The following is a 23,126-nucleotide window of genomic DNA, read 5'->3' on the forward strand; positions in this document are numbered from 1 at the left end:
TTGTTGTCCTATGGACAGAGTCTCCCACCTCAGCTGTAGATCTCTGAAGTTTATCCAGAGTGATCATGGGCCTCTTGGCTGCATCTCTGATCAGTCTTCTCCTTGTATGAGCTGAAAGTTTAGAGGGACGGCCAGGTCTTCGTAGATTTGCAGTGGTCTGATACTCCTTCCATTTCAATATTATGGCTTGCACAGTGCTCCTTGGGATGTTTAAAGCTTGGGAAATCTTTTTGTTTCCAAATCTGGCTTTATATTCTCCACAACAGTATCTTGGACATGCCTGGTGTGTTCCTTGTTCTTCATGATGCACTCTGCGCTTTAAAACTGACCTCTGAGACTATCACAGTGCAGGTGCATTTATACAGAGACTTGATTACACACAGGTGCATTCTATTTATCATCATTAGTCATTTAGGTCAACATTGGATCATTCAGAGATCCTCACTGAACTTCTGGAGAGAGTTTGCTGCACTGAAAGTAAAGGGGCTGAATAATTTTGCACGCACAATTTTTCAGTTTTCCATTTGTTAAAAAAGTTTGAAATATCCAATAAATTTCGTTCCACTTCATGATTGTGTCCCACTTGTTGATTCTTCAAAAAAAAAATTACAGTTTTATATATTTATGTTTGAAGCCTGAAATGTGGCAAAAGGTAGCAAAGTTCAAGGGGGCCGAATACTTTCGCAAGGCACTGTACATACATATACACACACACTTTTATATTATTGGTCAAATTACCACATTTGGGGTTTGAAAATGATATACCACACGCTTTTTTTTTTAAAACCCCAAATGTGATAATTCACCTCCAAAAAATGATTTTATGTACAAACCTATTGTTGCATACAGGAAAAAAAAAAATCGAGCACTCAAAGGTTTGTTGGATTATGCTTTTCGGCTGCCTGACAGCTGGCACAAATTTGGACAACTTCACTCACAACCTACATGATTTAACTACATGTGCTGAGGCTGTGTTCGGGAGCCACTCGGTGCTCTAAATACAAAAAAAATCAATACTAACCACCTAAGGACCAGACTAGAAAATTACTTTGAACCCCCAAACATATTTTTAGCAGAGACCCTAGAGAATAAAACGGATATTGTTGCAATCCTTTATGTCACTCCGTATTTGCGCAGCGGTCTTACAAACACATTTTCTTTGGAAAAAATACACTTTAAAATTAAAAAAAAATAAGAAAACAGTAAAGTTGGCCCACATGGATGAGATGAGAATTGAGGAAATAAAAGCAGGTCTTAAAAAAATGTAAATAAATAATCATATGTGATACAAGGGAGGAGGAGGATAAGGAGTACTTTCACTTTTAAGCTGCCATGTTAGTACACTTTACCAAAGTAAATTGTAGACCACTTGTTGCGTTTGCTAGTAGGAAACTGCAACAAAAGTGGTCTATTAAAGCGCATAGTACTGTGTTGCAGGCGCTCTGTGGCAGTGTGTAATGCATATGGTTGTGACGTGGTGCTGTGGCCTTTCAATTATTAACAAAAGCAATAAGGAGGCGGCATACTGCCTCTGATCTGCCTGTTAAATGCTGCAGAAAAGGGATTCACTGTGGTTTGCTCTTCAGAGAGGCAGTACACAGACACACGTATGCAAGGCCTAACTTCAAGTGTTTCTATAGAAGTTTAGCAGGAATCGGAAACATAGCTGGTCACTGCACAAATATAATTTGCTCCAACCTAGGACTTCACTAAAGGGCCTATGCAGAATATATACACACACACACACACACACACACACACACACAAATCTCTATATATTCCCCCCCTCTCCCCAAGCAAACCTTTAATTTAAGGTAACTACCTTCAGAGCTGCTGCATGATGAGACATCGTCCTTCCAACCCGTTTGTCACTGCTGAATTGCTGAATATCTACTATCCATTCCTCACATTGAGCCATAATCTCTGCTCTCTTCAAGTAAAAATGTTTATGAATCACCTACAAAAGAAGAAAAAAAAAAAAAGTTTAGACTGCATCACATTCTTAGGTACAGCAAGATTTCATGGTGTAAATACCCCCACATACCTGCATCATTGAATGAATCTCCACCTAAAGGAACACTAAAGGCAGAAATGTTTTTTTTTTTTTTTTAAACAACAAACATGTTATACTTACCTCCACTGTGCAGGTCGTTTTGCACAGAGTAGCCCTGAATCCGGTCTTCTGGGGTCCCTCGGCGGCTGTCTCGGCTCCTCCTCGCAAAAGCTTTCCACCTTCATGCGAGCGAACTCGCATGGTGGAAAGCGTTTGCGAGCGCGCTCCCGTGATACAGCGGCGGCCATAGCCGTCGACTGTATCACTCGGCCCCGCCCCATCCGCTGTGATTGACAGCAGCGCCATCCAATGGCTGCGCTGCTATCAATCCGCCCAGCCTAGCCAATCAACAGCCAGGCTGGGAACCGAACAGGATGACAAGCACAAGCCCGGGACTTTCGAACGGTGAGGTAAGTAAAACGGGGGCTCGGGGGGGTGGGGATTATGCATTAAGGTTCACTTTTACCTTTACAACCCCTTTAAAGGCGGACAAGCTTGAGCTGCGATAGATTTGGCAGTCTGCACGAAGCGTTGCAGTGGCATCAAAGTTGACACTACCATGCTCTTTTCAATTATTTGCCCCTTGACTACGAGTTGAGAAATAAAACAAGTATTGACCATCTGCACTCTCACAATCTACTTCCTTAACCTAGCTGCTGCTCTTTCGTTTATATCTAGGTACATCCAAATCAGAAATAAAATAAAAAGTGGTGCATCGCTACGATCAGTTAGGCCCCTTTCACACCTGCGGACCGTTCAGATTTTTCAGGCGAATCTGAATGGGCGCTCCATGTACCTCTTTGGAGCGTAGGACGTCAGCGGTGACATGTCCGCTGACATTCGATCAGCCCTGATCCGATCCTCTCCATTAAAGTGTGATGGACGCACACCCTATTTTGCATCCGATCTGCCATAGAGGAGAGTGGAGATCTGATTGGTCCTTCTCTGCACAGTGTGCAGAGACAGACTAGACATCCGCAGGCTCTGCGGGAATCAACGGAGCGATCCCCGCTGAGCAAGCGGATGTCCAAAAACGGACCCTCACGGGATCCGCATGTGTGAAAGGAGGCTTAAATTTCAGAATGATGCATTTATAAATATATAAAAGTGCAAAGCAACCAATCAAGCGGAACTTCACACTCTCAATTAACACTGACTATTTTTAATGCTTAAGCATTACAAATTGGATACCAAAATATATCATGTTCACTTGTTTTTATTTATCATGCTTACTTGTTTTACATCATGTTTACTTGTTTTAACCCCGTACATTTCTTTAGTTACTTCCTGGTTTCCAGGCCAAAGCAAATTATGTCATACATCCCAGGAGTCTTCAGGAGGGGTTTTCTCAGCCAAGCACACCCTCCTGCCTGCGTGACCGAATTAAGGGCTGATGGATTCCAGGAATGAAATGCTACATGAACCATCTGCTCTTACTCAAGATGGGCAAGGCCAGAGGTGCTGGGGGGCTTCAAAGAGATTTTTCAGCTAAAGCAAGCACCGAGACATGGATGGAGAAGTTTGCTTTGAATATTATTTATTTTACATGCACATAACCAACACTCCACTAACCGGATGAGGGGGTGTTAAACAGAAATGTGGGTTGGGTGCTTTATATCTTGTAATAGGACAATATATGGAGGTGTGGCGATAATAATCTTACATTTTTTACTTTACCCAACCATTGGCTTCTGCTGCTGTTAATCAAATTTTATCAGCAGAGGAAGGGGCACAGCCGAGCCGCACTGTGTGCGTCTTTGGAGGTACTGCACATGCTCCCCCCATAGGAAGCAGCTTTGTACGGTGGTGAATAAAGAAAAGGAGTACGAGCGCTAGTATGAGACCCCAGAAGAGGAGGTTTGGACCACTCTGTGCAATACCATTGCGCAGAACAGCCAAGTATAACAAGTTGTTTAAATAAATAATATATATTTTAGCCTTTACAATCACTTTAAGCCATTGTAGCCACTGGTCTGCAGCTGCCCCAGTCACCAATGCTGCTCTGCCTGGCAGCACAGACCAGCTACTATGGCTGTCCCTGCATTTCCTCTCTTTTTAGCTGTCAGGGAGCTCAGCAGCTGTGAGGGGAGAGAGAGGGGACACTACCACTGCAGGGCTGTATGTTTAGCCCAAGTAAGCCCTGCCTGCCACCTGGAAACACAGAGAGAAAAAGGAAACTGAGCTGCTCTGGATTTTGGAAAAAACAGAGCCTGCTGGGAGGAGCTATGACTCTTGGGAATGTAGTCCTCCAAGGTTATTGAGCCTGTACTGCAGATTGGCCCTGAACTACAGATCCCAGCATTAACAGAGCTCTGGGGTGAAGAAAAAAAAAAAGTATTCCTGGGCATTGGGCAGTCATGAGAAGAACATTCTGGGATATAGTTTAGCAGGCTGCCAACAGGAAGTTTTGGCACAGTGTTGGGGATGTAGAGAGCCTGAATCACAGACAACTCTTGGTCTGTGGAAATGCCACTGACGATTTTGGCGTCACTTCCTGGTCGTGGGGAAGACGTCAGTGCAGCTGGCATTGCGGAGTTTCCAGATGGAGAGCAGGAGAAGATAAGTCGTCAGTCTAGGAGTCAGTGAGAGGATGCTGGCCCTACTCTACTGCACATTGAAAAGGGACATAATCTTTGTAAAATGACAGGGACAGAGCTTTGTCAGCCTGTAAAAGAGGAGCCCGTGTAAGGACGTTCATGGCAGCATCAACAGGTACAGCATTTGAAAATTGACACGTTAAACTTATATCAGGTTTTAGTGATTGGTTTTAAGCTACATTAGGTATTTAGTGACAAATATTTTCTTGCATATGCCCCTGACCTGTGTTTTTCAGACACTTTTTCACAGTTGCCTTAAGTGCTTATTTCTTCAATACAAAAACTTACACGAAAGCTGGATATAAAACAGATACAAGTACACAAATACCAAAATTATTCAAAACCCTTCGACTACACACAAGTAATTTACATTTAACCAATAATGAGAATTTGGAAAATTGTCTATAGTAGGACGACTTAGAAGGTGTAAACCCTGATGGGATTTACCTTTTAGTTCCCTGCAAAGTAAAAGCATAATGTGCCAGTATGCATCGCATACTAACACATTATTTGACACTTCCTGCAATCGAAGCCTGTGATGCCCCCGCTGGAGGCCACATCCATCTTCACCCCTCTGGGAACCATGAACTCTGGCTCTATGACTGGCCAGAGTCGCGTGACATCACTCCTGCGCATGTGCAGCCAGTCACGGCACTTGGGCATGACACCATTGGCGCACTATATGGTAAATATCTCCTAAACAGCACATGTTTAGGAGATATTTGCTGTACCTATAGGCAAGCCTTATTGAAAGGCTTACCTATAGGTACAACTTCCGCATTGGGGGTTTACAACCACTAAGTGTCACATTGAAAGGGATGTTTATATATGCAATTGGTTTTCCTCTATTTTTTCACTGTCATTAAATTAAATCATTTTGGAAAGATGTGCTTTCACTTGACATGAAAGAGTCTGCTAATGGTTGCAAAAAATATATATTTAAATCCACTACGATTTAACATTTTAGAACAATAAACCATACAATCTCCATTGTGTGATTTTTTTTAATAGAACCTATAAGCCAAGCTAAATTGAAGTAGCTCAAGTGTCACTTAAAGGGGTGTTCCAGCCTTTTTTTAAGTTTATTAAAAGTCATGAGCTACAAAAAGTGTAGCTGCTGGCTTTTAATAAACAGACACTTACCTGCTCCACGGCTCCAGCAGGGGCTCCGCTCCTCGCCCCCCCTCGCCGGCGTCTTCATTCCTAGTGTGGGCACCCGGCAGTGACAGCTTTCGGCTTCACGGCTGGGCAACCACTGTGCATGCGCGAGCGGCGCGGCGCCAATCCGATTGGACAGGCGCTCGCCTACAGGGGCTGCAATAAGGCGATTAAGCTAATCGCCTTACCAGCCCCTCGGCGGAAGTCCTCTTCTCCTGAAGCCCCCACTCCCCCCCCAAAAAAATTACATGCCAAATGTGGCATGTAAGGGGGCAAGGAGTGGGTTAAGCGGAAGTTCCATTTTTAGGTGGAACTCCGCTTTAACTGGACCATAATAACGGTCATTTCATGTCCTTTTATGTCACACAGCCAGCAAAAGACAAGAGGTAGCTTGAAGCAAATAAACCTAGAGTACATCCAAATACAAATGTAATCTACAGCAGTGGTCATCAACCCTGTCCTCAGGGCCCACTAACAGGCCAGGTTTTATGTATTACCTTGGGGGGGATGCAGACTAGAATACTGCAATCACTGAGCAGCAAATGATATCACCTGTGATGTATTTCAGTTATCGTGCAAACCTGGCCTGTTAGTGGGCCCTGAGGACAGGGCTGATGACCACTGTTCTACAGCATCAACAGTTCTTTAGATGAGTTTGCTGCATTCATTTTTTTCTTCTTTTTACTTTAGACCTTTAGTTTCACCTAGTAATCCCATGAATATCAACATGTCTGACCCTTAGTGGCTATGCTCACTCCTTTACAATCTGTGGAGGTAGTCATATTTGCAACACTGGTTAGACTAAAAATACACTCCTCTTTATCCATTTCCATTAAATGGAGAAAGGAGGAGATTCCAGAAGGAAGGTAAAATTGTTCTTGCTTTTGACAAAGACAACTGCATTTCTGCCAAGATCTACCGTTATTCTCTGTATGTGCTGTAAGTTTTCCAGCTGAAAAAATGAAAACCAACACATCCACCCAGTCCAAGGCCTAGTAAACTGCATAACATTACATTTTTGTTCTTGGGTTTAGACATCCTTTAATGGTAATCTGTCAGGGGGAAATGTACGAGTTGTCATTGAGATTTAACCAGTTGAACATTTGTCAGCAAGTCAGCAGTGGTGACTCCCATTTTTATCCTGAAACCTTCCGTTAAGCTCTAATTTAACTCTTGGTTTCAGTGCTTGAAGGGCATCCACAGCAAAAGCTTTACCTTGAAACAGATTTTGACATGACTGTGCAACAACCATTCATAATGCGCTACAATGTGACTTTGTGTATGCTTACCTTTACACTACTTAGCACATTAAAATCTCTCCTGCACATTTGTATGAGGAGACATGCATGGAAATGCAATGGCAAGGATGAAATGAAAAAAACCTGGGCGTCCTCTCTTTACAGTATACTAATAAAATAAAACTGCATGTCTGAATTTAATGCAGAGTAGTGACCCTTATGATTAGTCTGGACATAAATCAGTGAAGAGACTACTTATTTTTAGATCTCTGGGATAAATGTGTGCCCGTTTCAAAGTCAGACCTGACAAGAGAAGTAAAATAGAAGGGTTATGTGATTGCGGGAAGCAGGATGAAAGGAATGAGAAAATATCTGTTAGATTGGCCTCATCTCCTCTGTGGAGAAATGCATTAGATTATGGTACTCTGTAGGGAAAAACGTATGCATAAGCTATAGTGGTCTAAACAGACGGCTGCATTAGTATTGTATATCCTTAAGCTGTATGAATACCCCTGAGATGTATTTATATCAAGCTCATTAGCAGCTATGATAGCTGATATAATGCAGATTTGCATATCTCATGTATCAAAAGCCAAAACTTAGCAACAGTTTTTCATTGCACTCATTTGCCCCACTGGGAAAATTTACAGGAATAGCAAAGATGTCTCCTAATGGGGACCATTACTGAGGAGACAATTTCACTCCCATTAGAGAGATCGTCTCACTAAGGCCTTGTTCACATTGGTGTACTTAAGCGTACATCCGTGTGAAGGCCATGTTTGCTACACAGGTGTTCCATGCATTTGTGTACTGCCCGTCCCATTCGTGTGAATTGGGATGTAGTGGATGCATTACTTTTTTTTTAATGATTTCCAGGGATGTTGTTTAGCCGGTACTCAGGTGCATGGGTTGTGTTACGGCCAGAGAATCAAGCGATTTTGGATGAGGGTATATTGATTAATGTATACAGTTCTGGGTAAAAGTCTTCCTGAAAATCTCTATGAAGCCCTGGTAAATCTCAAACTTATTTCTTGCATCTAATCAATAAAAATTGGTATTGTTCATTTTAATTTATCATTTAATATAATGCAGCTTAAAAATCATCACTCTTCTGAGAAGATGGGACTTGTAGTATTTCCCTTGAGGGATCCCAGTGAATGAAGTGATTGTGTGGGCAGAACCTACAGTATGACGTACATTGTGATTCAGGTAAGGAAGGGGTGCGAGGGTGGTTTGGGTTTAAGGGGATAGTGTATGCAACTATTCTTCACATTACAGCCAAAGTATGAGTGCAACATGGAACATGATCTACAGTAGAATTGGTCTTTGAAGTGGTTCTAAAGGCTGAAAGCTTTTTTACTTTAATGACTTCTCTGCATCGGGGTAAAAAAAACCTTAGTGCAGTTTCCTCTTTGTGCCCCCCTCCCCCATACTTACCTGATCCAGATCTCAATTCAGCGGCTTAGGGCTCGACTTAGTGGCTTGCTTGGCTCTCGCTGCTGTCAAACACAGTCTTTGGGGGGGGGGGGGGGGTAGAGTCAAAGCCACTCTGTTCCAATGGGAGGGAGCCTGCACGAGTGCCCCCAGCATGGGACCCAAGAAGAGTAGTATTGGGGCTGCTCTGCACAAAACCACTGTGCAGAGAAGGTACTTTTTTTTTTTTTTAATGTTTAAAAACACATAAATTAACAGTCCTAATCTGGCAAATGACCACATGCAGGCCAAACAATATGACATAATTGGCTTAGGCTATTTACAGTGATAGTCAAACATGACACCATATGATGGGAGTACAGACCAGCCATATTACTGTATGTAGAAGAGAGAAAAAAAAAAAAAAAAGGATGGTTGGAAATCATTGGACATTTTGATGCAAGTTTTGAAAAACTGTCTTTCTTTATGGGTCTTGAAAATCAGTGGACACTTCCACAGGACAATTACTAGCGGAGAAGGCCAAATTCAGCAATATACCTTTAACTGTATATTGTACTCAAACATGACAATCATAGCAGCACTGCTTGTGTAAACAATTATAAACTGATGGTTGCAGGTAAATGTATCTCAAGTCTAACTCTATTTAAGAAGTAGATGAAGAGGCAGATCGGTGCTATTCCACTTCACGGAGCAGGCAAGTACATGTTAGTGTAATATGTACAACTTTTTTTTTTAAATCAAAAATTAAAAAAAGTACCCTTACAATCATTTTAAGAAACGGAATGAATAGCAATGCAAATTAGTCTTTAGGACATTTATATACCAGTACCAAATAAATACAATCCCAGTGTTACAGGTCCACAAGAAAAAGTGAATAGTCTTGTTCAATCTTATTCACAGATAGGTAAAGGATTAACGATACATATTTAAAATAAGACGTTCATAATATAAATTAAGCATCTCAAGATGACAGGGATGATGGATTCTCACATTCCTGCATTAATATAAACTAGTGATATACACAGAAAAGACCACTAGCCAAAGTTCATGGTCATTTAACAATGTACTGAAGCATGCAACAACAATATTCTGTAAGCTGGGTGGAGAAGGGCGAGTTATGGAATCCCTTAAAACGATATATTTTTATATACAAGAAAAACAGCAACAAAAAATTGAATAATGTCCGGTGGAAACATACCTCTTTAAAGCATGGTGAGGAGTTTCTAATTTGTTCTAGCATGGCCCATTTGACTGTTGCCTGCCTGATATTTCCATCATACTCTCTAGAGCTCTGAGTGCCACTTGGTGTGCCCCTTGACCTCTCATATCCTGGCTCATTGAAGTAGGGCTCAGACACAAGAATAAGGGACTGAACGGACACCAATACCTGTAAAGCAACCGTAAGAGGAAAAACATTTGTTAAAGATAATTACAGCCTGATTTAGAATCACAGACAACGGCATTGTTTTTACTTGATTACCACATGGTCTTGGAATAAAATAAAAATCAATTTGCCATTGTTATTAGGAACTAGAGACAAAATAAATCCTTTTTCTCCAATTTGCCATTTTTTTGCTGATGTCATTACTGAAAATTTTCATAGGATACCAAGAATAATATTGTGCAGTGACTATTAATCTCATTGCGCAATCATTTGGCCATTCCCAAACAGTATTATGCAGTGCCATTACGATATCTATAGAATGCTTAGGATATTTTATGCCAATGTATTCAGTAACTAGCATCCTGCTTATATTGATCCGTGCATGAGCCTGACAAATTTGCCCACATGCGTTTTGTAATGATAATAATAAAAAAAAAAAAGTTGATAATTAAATGGCCAGGGAAATACTGTTGGTCACATGCAGTATTTTGAATCCAGCTCTTACTGTTTTAGTGCTCTAAAAGCTTTGTATATCGGGTCTGATTTGCTGCATGATGCAAGAAGGGCAACTATCCAAACATTTACTCGTATTAGGGAGGGTCTTCCTAAATTCTCCTACACTTGACTGAACAAACACAGAATCCCTTTGCATATTAGTTTAGTAAAGACGACCAAATGTTTTAACAACGGTGTTACAAAATGTAATACATGAGACAGGAACTTCAGAGCATTACGGGTTATCTAATGGCACAGCAGTAGTATGTATTATTGAAACCTTGGGGGGAGCTATTCAATAGAGTCATTAGTTTGTGTGCCCAAGATTCAGAATGGCCAACTGAAATAGTTTTTAAAAAGGGGGTAGAAAAAAGAAAAAAAAGAAAATGGAATTAAAATCACTTCCTGTGGTCTGAATAAAAAAAATAAAAAAAAAATAAAGAAATGATAAAAAACTGAGAAGGAATTAATATACCGGTAAACATCAAAAGCAAAATAAATTATTCATTCAAATATGTTGAGAGCTTTTAATTTAAAATAAACATCTTTGTTAATTCTTTATACAAGGTGTATATAATTATATGGTTATACAAAGGGTTATATTACTGTTGTAAAGCGCTGCGCAAACTGTCAGCGCCATATAAATCCTGTACAATAATAATATCAATGACTAATCTCCAGTGCTGTGAAAATAAAAATATTTCCATTCATCACTATGCTTGGTTTATTCTTTTCACAAAATGGGTTAACCCATCAAATGTGCTGCAGGGCAGCTGAACAACCAGCTTTCTAAAGCCTCACACACTTTTGTTCAACCCAGCGGGTTAAACATAAAAACAAAACAAAAACGGCTCAGGTCGGAGCCGCTGTACTGTGCTATTGTGTTTTGACAAGGGGATGTGCCCCCCTCCCAGAACACACAAGTCAGCGTTCATAGCCACTGGCTGAGATCGCTGACCGTGAGGCGGTCGGCAGATCTTTTTCGGTCTTGACTCTTCGAACCATTTGAACACTGCCATGTCAGTTATGAAGAGAACATTTATCGCTCAAAGATTCTGCAAAAGATATGAATTCGAAATTAACTCAGCAAAAAAATATTTCCAATATATTAATTAAGGTTCACTATACTTATGCAATATATTGTGATGTGTATAGGCTCTTTACATAAACATCTCAGACACTAAAGCCAGCCATGGGTGGATCAAAATTTGTCTGGATCAGCAGGAGCCAGCCGAATTTCAATCCATTTATGGGCCGGTGTCCTGCCAGAAAAGTTCCCCGGCGGATAAGGACCCCCCCCGTACTGCGCAGGAGCGACGCTTGCGCAGGACGAACTCAACATGGCGCACGCTCCCGATGCTAGTGCTACTCTGCAAGGGGCGGGGGTGATTTTAGCAATAAAGTACACGTCTTAGTGGGGCACATTGCAAAATTTGGCCTTCATTTGTTTTAAACACACCCCGCTAAGACGTGTACTTTATCGCTAAAATGCCCCTTGCTGAGTAGCACTAGCATCGGAAGCATGCGGCATGTGTCAGTCATTTCGCAGGCACCGTGTAGAGCCGACTCTCAGCTCTAAATCTCAGTTGCGCCTGCGCAATACAGGGGGGTCCTTATCTGCAAAACACCGGCTTGGTTGTACTGAAGTTTATCTATAGATCGACTTCAGTACAACCAGCAGGTTGTCTTTTTACCTTTTTTAATATGATTAACTACTGGCAGCTATAGCTGACAGCATTAATCATTGTGTTATGGCGGCGGGAAGAATCCCACTCTCAGAATACACAAGCGCAGTGGGGACTCCCTCATCAACACAGTGTTGACCAAGGAATCAAGCAATTTTCCTTCTTCAAATCAGTGATTTAGGGAAAGAAATTGCATAAATCTATGACAAGCCATACAAGTTGAGAAATTACTCAATATTCCCATCTACGATAAACAGTGTAGATCCATCCCACCAGCTGTTGTATACCTAAACCATGACTGCATAAGATTTGATGTTGTCACTGTTTGGCTGACAATTATCTACCTAGCTTCTTTGATCTTCATTTAAAAATTTGTCAAGCCAGGTGCACCAACAAGGCCACCTAGAGCTCTAATATTGGCCAATTCAGCAGGAAAAAGCCAAAACAAGAGCTGTGAAAGGCTATGCCTATGCAATGATTTATGTATGCAAGAACAACAAAGAAATACATGGCTTTCAGCAGTCAACCTACTTTAAGTTTACAGAACAATATGCCAAGTAGAACTTGCCAAAATCGACAAACACACTAAAATCTGTTTAGCTATTTTTGCCCTTTATTTTTACATTTCGATTTTAATGGCTTACTGACAGCATAAAATAAATGGCAACCCAAAATCCAATTACACATTGTTCGCCATTTATGTATTAGCGTCATAGTGTAATAAGTTAGGCCATACAGTAAGCAACAAGGAATGGTTCCGGAAACCATCTAATGTCTATGATTGCTGTGTATTTCCTGATACATACCCACCATTCCAGCTTGCCACAACAAAGTCATGGCAACAGAGCTGGAAATGGCTGGCAGTCCCTTCGCCCTGTGGCGTCTACAGGACTCAATGTTTGTTTTCTTCCATCGCATAATACCAAATAAATAGGATTATATTGCGGTTAGAGAGGACTTCATTGAGGACATTCGTTTTACAAATTGTGTAATTGTGTATACAGCATTTGTGTCAATGATAGGTGTTACAGAGAAGCAAAACAAGACAAATATCGAATTAGGAAAAAGTAATCAACTGCAAGGAAAGGTGAAGGCACACCTGCAAAAAACTTGATGTCTGCGGATTCCACTTTTCTTCAGGTCTTCCATGCCAGGTGTTTAGTATGCTTAAACACACCTTAAAATGAGAATAGAGTATTAATAATTTAAATGTATATTCATTTACAAGCATCAATATATACATAGATTTTTCCATCTGTTCATTTAGCTAGCTTGTTGCATAGAGGATTATGGAAATGTGAAGCCAAAACTTTATTTTGCTTTGGATAAAGTAGGGAATGATTAAACATTTTATTGCCATCTGTGTTCATCCACTTCATCTATCCTGGTGACCAATGTCACCAGAACAGAAAGTATTGAGCAATTTAAAATTTGTAGCTCTCAACAGAAAAGGAGGAGAGAAAAAGTATTTTGATAGGGACATCGCCTGATGTCAACTGCCAAGAAAAACTTCCCTTATTTTTCATTGATACGCCACAGGAAAATCTCCCTGGTGGGACACAGATGAGGAATTAACAAGAAACACACTTTAAGGATGCATGTTCCTTCTTGTGAAAAAAAAAAAAGGATGCATGTTCATTTATGTGATTAACTTAAAGCTGATCTCCAGATTTAGTTTCAGCTTAAATAGTTTGTTTAGGCCAAGCTGGCGCAAGCAAACTTTCACTCGCTAACAAGTGTGGCCGCTGGGTGTGCTGTATAAGCTGTATGTAGCTGAGGCTACGTACGGTATACAGCATTGTGTTCTGGTTTGAAAGAGGAGACCTGAGTGTCCCCTTCATAGGCAGCTTTGTATTCAACCGATGAATAAAGAATCCTTCTTTTGGAGAGTGAGATTTTTTTTTTTTTTTTTATATATATATTTTTTTATAAAAATTTAATTAAAACTCATTTATGGCGAGTGAGATTGTGACATCATTAGCTCGTTCCTATCTTGGCCAATTCATTTGCAGAATACAAAGCTGCCTTTGAAATGCTGAGTACCGACCTCAGGCCCACGCGGCTTTGTTCTGGGTGTGAGACAGGAAGATCCATCTCCTCTTGCACCGTGAACACAGTGCTGTATACTGTATGTAGCCTCAGCTAAATATGGTTTATAGCGCACATCCAGCGGCTGCACACAATAGTGAGGTAAATAGTTTGTTTGGGCCAGCTTGGCCTGAACAATGTTAACTGAGACTAAACCTGTAGATCAACGTTACCAAAATACTAATATATTTATCAGCTGCAGAGCAATAAAAAAAAAAAAAAAAAGGCATAAATCAAACTTCCCCACCCCCTTTTGCTGTTCAGTGCGGGAACGTGGCTCTCCAGCACTGCATTCCAGTGTTAACGGGCCCTAAAGATCAGGCTCAGATTTTACCCTTAACTTACTAACTTAACCTCACTGCTGATCACTGAGGTTGCCTAGTATTTTACAGTTAAATTTGAGAGGGGGGGGGGGGGTTAGGAACAGCGAGAGCTAATCAAATACTAGGAAAGGTGAGAGAGGAAGAGAGAGAGAAAAAAATCACAGATAGGGTAACAGCAAAAGGACAGAGTGATATGGTCAACACACACACACACACTACAGTAGGTCACAGCTTTGACTTTTACAACAGCTGGAATTCTCTGAGGCATGGATTTATTAAACATACAGTATTCTTCATCAATCTGGCTCCAACGTTCTCTTATTGCAGTTGCCAGATCAGCTTTGCAGGTTAGAATCTTGTCATGGACCATTTTCTTTCAATTGTATTGAGGTCCATGCTATTTACAGGCCATGCCAATAACATTATAGGTTGTTGTTGAAGGAACGTTTTCACAGCTTTTGCCCCATGGAAAGATGCATCATCCCGAAAAAAGGATGTCATTATCGCCAAACATCCTTTCAATGAATGGAATATGAAAAGTGTCCAAAATCTCAATATAAACTTGTGCATTTATTGAAGATTTAATGACTGTCATCTCCCCCGTACCTGACATGCAACCCCATATCATCAATGATTGTGGAAATTTGCATGTTTTCTTCAGGCAGTTGCCTTCATACATTTCATTGGAACGGCACCAAACAAAAGTTCCAGCATCATCACCCTGCCCAATGCAGATTTGTGATCCATCACTGAATATCACTTTCATCCAGTCTTCCACTGTCCATGATTGCATTTCTTTAGCCCGTTGTAACCTTGTTGCTTTTTTCTGTTTAGGTGTTAATGATGGTTTTCGTTTTTTCTTTTCTGTATGTAAATCCCATTTCCTTTAGGCAATGTCCAACAGTTCGGTTACAGACATGGTCTGCAGTTTGACTATTTGTTCCCCATTTGTTTTGTTGTGCATTTTCTGTTTTCAAGGCACATTGCTTTACATCTTGACACCAATGTCTTCCCTTTAACAACATTCCCATTCGATTTTGGAACAATCAATGTCTTTTGCAACATTCCATGAGGATTTACCTTCTTGACAAAGTTTTAAAATCCTCTTTTTCCCAATCTAATCTAATGCAGATGTTTGTTTTAGAAATGCAAAGCACAAGGTTATTCCATAATATTTTCCTCAGAATTGAGTGATTCCATATCCTTTTCCTCTGCTTGGTCTGCAAAAACAGTTGCAATTTGACTACAGTTTTAGTTCTTTTGTTATTTATTTAAGTGTTTGCTAAAGCCAGAAGGTTGGAATGTTAAATGAAAATAGTTTTGAGTGATGTCCGATTATTATTATTTTTACACAATTAAACAATTGAATGAACATTTTGTAAGAGTGGCGATTCCCTACTTTTTGCCAATCGTTGCATAATCAGTAAAGATAGTTTTTGCTGATGTGTAGACACAGCTGACCTCAAACCATGGAAGAAAAGTCCAAAACTCCTACTTTTACCAAACAGACAGTGGAGAGAACCCAGTTTTGTGCAACCACTCTTTGCCAAGCCTCTGGACTAGACTGTGGCACACCTGCACTTCTCCCAGCTCTGCCCCTGCTTTCTGGAAGACATCCTCTAAGCGTGGTGGTTAAAATACAGGGCTGTTCCTTTTCCCTTACCCACCCCAGAAAGTTAACAGTATATTAAGACCCTTGTAGGACCACCTGGCTTCCAGTGTTTTTCCCTAGTGGTGTACGCATGTGCCCAGCACAGAGCACCTGCCTGCTCCTTATGCTACACCTCCAGTGGTCCCAGCTGCTGCTACCACATGAGAGCCTCAGGAGAAACGTTGGCTTCCTTTTCTTTACAAAGATAGCAATCGGCGCTGCCTCCATGATGCACATTCCGCCTTTTCTGCGCATGCGTGCCTCTCATCGCTATTGGCAGAGAAAACTACTATAAAGGAAACCGACAGAAAACACCATGTGCTACACAATACAGAGGGAAATTGGATGCACCACATAAATCTCCATGTTTGCAGCAGCAATAGAAACACTCTAGTGGACAAGAGCGTAAATACACCTCAGGCAGCCCAGCAATAACCCTCACAAGGGACACTCACAATTTCACCTCGCAGAATCCTGCTAACAAGCCAACGATACAATATTCACCCATCCTGGCGGGCTATGTGCTTCAGGACATTCAGGTACTCAATCCCCCATATATTGGGGTCCATTGCCCTGGATATGCCCAGTTAAAGCCCAGAGGGTTCCAAATATGCAGGGTCTTGCACCGAACAGTGGCATTACAATCCCCACTGGAGGGTCCGCTCCCATTGTAGTCTCCCAGCTATTGGAATGGATTCAGATGCCCAATATCCTGATCCATACGGAAATTATTTGGCACTAATATGCAAAGAGATGCACTTCAGTGACCATCACATTTCAAACACTGTAAAAAAAAAATTAACTGAGGAGCTTCCAAAGTAGAAGGGGTTATATAGATGGACTTCCTGTTTCTTTTGCTATTGCCCAACCCAAGTAGTCATGAAATATAGCGTGGTCCGTGTCTAATTATGTACAAAAATGTACTTGCAATATTTTTTCCTACGAACATTACCATATTTTTTTTCTACTAGAGCTGGAACAACATTGCACACACGATCAGCGGATTATATGTGCAATGTCAGGCTTGTGCACACAATTCCTCCAGCTTTCTGCCCATGCTTCCCTTACAGGCTTTCAGTTAGAAGGCTGGAGGAAGAGTGAATTGACTGAGTGTGCTCATTGGGATGAGGGGTCCTATATATGGGTGTAACATGTTCTAAATGAAAACTTACCCTTTAATTGTCATTTTTGATTTTGCCTTTAGAAACACTTTAAGCTAAACCTTTGGCTTCAATACTTTCTGATATTCGGAGCCAAAACAGGTATACAGATAAGAATTCAAAGAATGCATTGCTTGTTCTGAGTCAATAACTCAAAAGGGTGTTGAAAAGAAAAGGTAGCCACGTGTCTATCATTTTTAGCAACAAAAATTCAGCCTATGTCTGTCTCAGCTTCAATATCAGGACAATTGCTGGGCATTGCTTCAATTACTGCAGCACACATGGCCAACACCACAAGACTGTACAAAGCTAAATTCACAAAAGCCAGGTTGATAATTCATATTCCTCCAATGGCAATACAATACAAATCTAAAAACAGGAGATGAAAAATGTGAAGATCATTGGGATACTTAAGTCAGCTCTTGGATGAATCAGAGAGTTAAAAATGTCTCTTCTTCACTGGGATGAAGACCTAAGCATACATTTATCTAAGAAGCTACACATCACCAAGCAATCACAAAACAATATTTACCTTTCCGTCATTGTAAAGGTTTGGATTAAAACGGACACTATGGCCACCAGTTGTCTCCAAATTCACAAGAGGAGGAGAATTAGGATAATCTTGAGGGAAGTATACATCGAATTCAAAACATCCATTGGCATAAGGAGTGTCTGCTGGACCAGTTATTAAAACCTGGAGATGAAAATATACAAAAACAATGTGTATAATAATTGCAAGACAGAAAACACAAATTATTAAATCAGCTTATGAGGGCATAAAAATAAAAAAGCTACCAATGCCGACTTGTTTTTAAAAGAGCGGGCTCTATGTGACCATAATGATTATCCTGGATTCAATACTCAATAATGTCCCTGAACTAAAACATGTATGCAGGACTAAATTGAAAACGTTTTCAGATTTTAACGCAGTGACTCACTATTGAAGCTAGGATAAGGATGACCTGCACTTTTAGAGTTGGCGATGGCGGTCAATATTATAGTTAGGGTCATGTAGACACACAGACTAGGTTGACCACTGGCCAGGGGAAAACACAGCAAAATCACGCCGATGCTGGCGATAAAAATGTTCCCATTCTGAATGCTATTCTTCTGCGTTCAGGAGAGGGAGGTTGAACCTCCCCTAACCGCAGAAACTTTTAAACTCTTGTAAAAGCCTGTGTGTCCATGGACACATAGGCTTTTATGGAGTTGAGTTCAGGAGCTTTGGAGAAAAAAAAAGCCAAAAACTCCTAAACTGAAGTTTAGGAGCTGCTAGTGTACATGAGCTCGTAAAGCATTTAAAAAAAAAAAAAGTCAGCAGTTACATATTCCGTACTGACTCAAGAAAACAGACACTTACTGGACAAGGAGTCCAGCATTGTCAACAGGGCCAGTTTTTCACTGGTTTAAGGGGCCACGGTGCTGACATCTTGCTTGTGGTAAGCCAGCTGTGACTTTCTGCCGTTTTATAGCTGGCTCTTTGACTGCACATGTGCAAGACCTGCTGTGCATTCTGACTGGTCCCTACAGTCTCATCCCAGAAGGTTACGGGCACCAATTTTCTGTTCTTCTTGACTAGGCAAGGAGTGGAAGTGCGAGCAGGAATCGGTCAGAAAATGGGTACCTGCTCCCAGAAAAAAAAAAGTGGGGGTGGGAAGAAAAGCAGAACTTGTGGTTTGAGGTACACCTCTGCATTAGAGGCCAAATCTTTTCCAGAAAATACCCTATGCAATCAAGGGCCAATGTAGTTAATAAAAACATTGCTTTGTAGAATGTTCATAATTTTGGGCCCACCTGAAAGCGGACTAACAAGGTCAGACACAGGAATTGCTGAGTTTTTCAGCCAGACATCTGGAGAGGCAAATGGCCTACAATTATTAATATTACAAAATAAAGAGTTTTTTTTTGTTCTTTTTAATACCTACTGAGGCCCATTGACTGCATAGGCTATTTTCTGAAAAAGGTCTTTACACAGAAGTTAAAAAAAAAAATAAAAAAAAATACATTAATGCACCGATGCCACACCAACATATTAAAGCATAGATCAGAAGACATTACCTTCATAATATCTAGTCTTTCTTCATCACACCGGACAAAGACACTGGATGAAGAGGAGAGAGGCAACGATGTGGAGAGAGTAACTGCCTCTTGTGCGAGACGTCGTGCTCGTGCAGCACTGTTTGCATCACTTGCATTTTTCACCTGAGACATGTAATGGTAATTGACTTTAAACATCAGTTTTCCATCATCATCTTCAGATACCATCTCAAAAGTGTCTGTAACACAAATAGAAAATACATTAGCTGAAGTTTCTCATTCGACTTTTTTTTAGCAGATTACCAAAGTGAGCACCTTCTAGGATTCTCTCTACACAACTGTATTAATACATTGCATAACTTCTAAAAATTAAGGGTATTATAGGACGATGAGTGCAACCCAAGCTCCAGAATAATAGGAATTTAACAATGTGTGCTGATCAATATTTAACATTATTAACCAATACTACATGAGTGCATTTCTAATCTAACAGATTTGATAAGTTTTTTTTTTCCATTTCTTTTTCTTGAGGAATCCAAGAAAGCACCATTCAGTAAAGAAAGTGATTACGGAGGTGTTTTTAGGTGTCAATGAAATCTTAAGTGTTAAATGTTATATGGAAAATGTAATAAAGAGAAATTAAACAAAAAAACTGATTTGATCAGATATACCACCTCTTCTTGGGTGCTACAAATATGTGTCAGAACAAGAGAAACAAAGGTTGTGATGGTTATTCATCTACACCAATATAAAGCACTGAAGTAAGTGGTCAGGGAGCACATTTCCATTATTAAAAGGTTACTTTTTAAAGTATGGCCAAGCCTAGCTTTGTCGATCATAATCGTGGGAAAAGGACTACAAAGAGGAAAAAAATAAAAAAAATGTGTAAAACTTTTACTGGGCTTTAGATTATACAGATGTATGTGTTTCTTTAACTGGACAGCAAAACAAGAAAAATACATTAAGTATATACTATAAGTAAAAATAGTACAGTACTGCAAGTGTTAAACGTGTCATACTACCACAAAGGACACACACACACACACACACACACACACACACAGCTGTGTTAAAAAAATAAATAAATTGTAAAGCGCAAAATCCTTATAATTTAGAATATATCGTTTTCAAATTTGTTATTGCTTTACAGAAAGTGAATAAAAATAAATTGTGGGGTTATCAAAAAATAGCAGTGTCTGCATTTTTCTTTGCAAACTCAAACATTTACTGCGTAAACTGAAAAATGCTTGAAGCTTTAGATTTCTTGTGAATCACTAAATATTTTGTTGTATAGCCCGTTTTGAGAACCATCTGTGTTGCATGGAGTCAACCAACTTCTGGCAGGTATTCCAGCCCAGGACGATTGCATTACATTCCACAATTCCTTTGCATTTCTTGGTTTTACCACAGAAACAACATTTTTTGATGTCACCACACAAGTTTTCTATTGGGTTAAGGTCTAGGAATTGGGCTGGCCACTCCAAGTTAATCTTGCTGGTCTGGAACCAGGATGCTGCTCCCTTACTGGTGCGTTTGGGGTCGTTATCGTCCTGAAACACCCATTTCAAGGGCATTTCATCTTTGGCATAAGGCAACAAAACCTTTTCAAGTACTTTGATGTATTCTAACCGATCCATGATCCCTGGTATGCGATAAATGGGCTTAACACCATAGTATGATAAACATCCTTGTATTATGATGCTTGTGCTACCATGCTTCACTATCTCCACAGTGTACTGTGGCTTGAATTCAGCATATGGGGGCTGTCTGACAAACTGTCTGCGGCCTCTAGACGCAAAAAGAACACTCTTGCCGTTATTAGTCCAAAAAACGTTGCGCCATTTCTCTTTGTTTCCAAACACCTTGTTGAACTTATGCCAGAAAGAATTAAGGGAGTTCTGAAGGCAAAAGGGGGTCCAACCTGGTACTCGCAAGGTGTACCTAATAAAGTGGCTGGTTAGTGCGTGTATGTGTATATATATATATATTTATTTATTTATTACACACACACAAACATATATATATATATATATATACACACACATATATACACACACACACACACACTTCGGAATCTTCGTTAGTTTTATAAAGGCAATTTGCCTCCAAGCTTTTTAATCTCTTATAAGCTATAATATAAGATCTAATACAAAAACACACTCGCTTACCAAACTGGAGCTTTTTCATAACAGCCACATACTTCTCTTCCAAGGATCGCAAGACCGGAAAAGGTTTGGACTTCACAGCAACCTTTTTGGAGAACTCTGCCAGCTTCTTCTCTAAAAAAGCATAATGCAAGGTTTAAAAAAAATAATAAAATGCATCAACTTAATAAAAGGATCAGCAGACTTCACCGTACAGGCAATTGTGCCCCTTGTGGTTTAAATGAAGGTGTTTTCTTAACACACCTAAACCCTCAGCAGTTCTGCTCCATGCAATTGGTTGCTAGCTTCCCACCAATCATCTTATTTCTAAACTCCAGTGGTTTGTGCTTCCATGAACTAAACAACCTGTTCTCCCACTGTAACAAACCTGCCTGTGGAAGTATTACTACAGTCACTAATAAATGACAACCTTCCCACTCAGGGCATCTCGGCAACCAATGACACATTGCTGGCCCCATTTAGCTTAATGTGAGCAGTGGGGCTGGGGATGCTGGCTGACATTATTGACCAATTATAGCCACGCAACAATGAATAAAGTTAGTCATGCATCTTTGATTTGTATTATTTATTTTTAAGGACTTTAGGTTTAAATTTTTTGTGAGTAACTTTGGTTATGGTTATGACTCCAAAGAATCTAGCATGCATTTTGGGGAGTATGGGAACCTGACCTGATTTTTTGGGGTTCCCCTTACAATCCATACCAGGATCCTTATCCAGGATAAGGGTCTGTTATAGATGTTGAAGGGAATCAGCAGCACCTTGTTTACAAACAGAACAAAGTGGTCAGGAACTAGAAACAAGAACAGAAGTCTAAAATTACCATTTCTGTTTGACAAGACAACAAACTTAAGACAATGGTGCTACAAGTACCGGTATTTGATGTTAGGGGAAGTTGGGCCTGGGGGAGATAGAACATCACAATTACAGTGAATGTAAAGAGGGATAGGGTGAAAATGAGGCGAGGAGAAAAATGAGAGGGCCATTAGATTCCGAGTGCGAGGGTACTGTACATTCAGCACCCAACGCCTGATAAGATAAGAAGTGACTCTGTGGTTCCATGTTAGAAGGTTTGGGATACTATCAGTCACTCACAATTAGGCTAGAAAATACATTTTTTTTATGCACGATCTTTCATGCAGGGCTATGTTACCACTGACAGTGCTCGGTGTCATTGACCTTTGTTTGATACCCAGGGTTTAATAATCCCTTTCCTATTAAATGCTAAAAATGGGCAAAATTATTTACAGGACTTGCTCAGGGAACATTCTAAATTTCCAAACTTCACAAAGGATCCAACTTTACAAACTAACAACGGAAGTTCATGTGAAGCAGCATCATCTAAAACCTAATAATTCCAACAGTGCCTCTAGTTTAACTGTTTCCCATCCGGCCGCGAACTATTTACGGCAACCAGGTGGCTCCAATATGCTGGATTCCGTCAAAATACGGCCTCTGGCCGTGCGCGCGCCCGCCCGCCGCGTCACACAGGTGCCGATGCCCGTGCCTGGCGGCCGCAATGTCAGCCGGGCACCTGAGATCGGCAGACACAGAGCCAGAGACGTGGATCTCTCTGTGTAAACACAGAGATCCGCATCCTGTTAAGGAAAAAAGACCAATGGTGTGTCCCTTGTACATAGGGACAACCATCGGTCACCTCC

At 40.6% G+C, this 23,126-nt stretch overlaps 1 protein-coding gene across 1 annotated transcript in view; it reads right to left on the reverse strand.

Annotated features, from left to right (window-relative positions):
* BIRC6 (baculoviral IAP repeat containing 6) overlaps nt 1-23,126 on the reverse strand; it is a 347,923-nt gene that overhangs the window by 2,228 nt on the left and 322,569 nt on the right. The window contains exons 68-73 of the mRNA XM_040347806.1: nt 21,472-21,582; nt 19,325-19,542; nt 17,799-17,960; nt 13,144-13,221; nt 9,679-9,867; nt 1,823-1,957 (exon numbers count right to left, since the gene is read on the reverse strand). Coding sequence (XP_040203740.1) covers nt 1,823-1,957; nt 9,679-9,867; nt 13,144-13,221; nt 17,799-17,960; nt 19,325-19,542; nt 21,472-21,582 — 893 coding nt within the window. The remainder of the gene's footprint in view (nt 1-1,822; nt 1,958-9,678; nt 9,868-13,143; nt 13,222-17,798; nt 17,961-19,324; nt 19,543-21,471; nt 21,583-23,126) is intronic.

This window comes from Rana temporaria, chromosome 4 (assembly GCF_905171775.1).
Source record: "Rana temporaria chromosome 4, aRanTem1.1, whole genome shotgun sequence".
Lineage (NCBI taxonomy): Eukaryota > Metazoa > Chordata > Amphibia > Anura > Ranidae > Rana > Rana temporaria.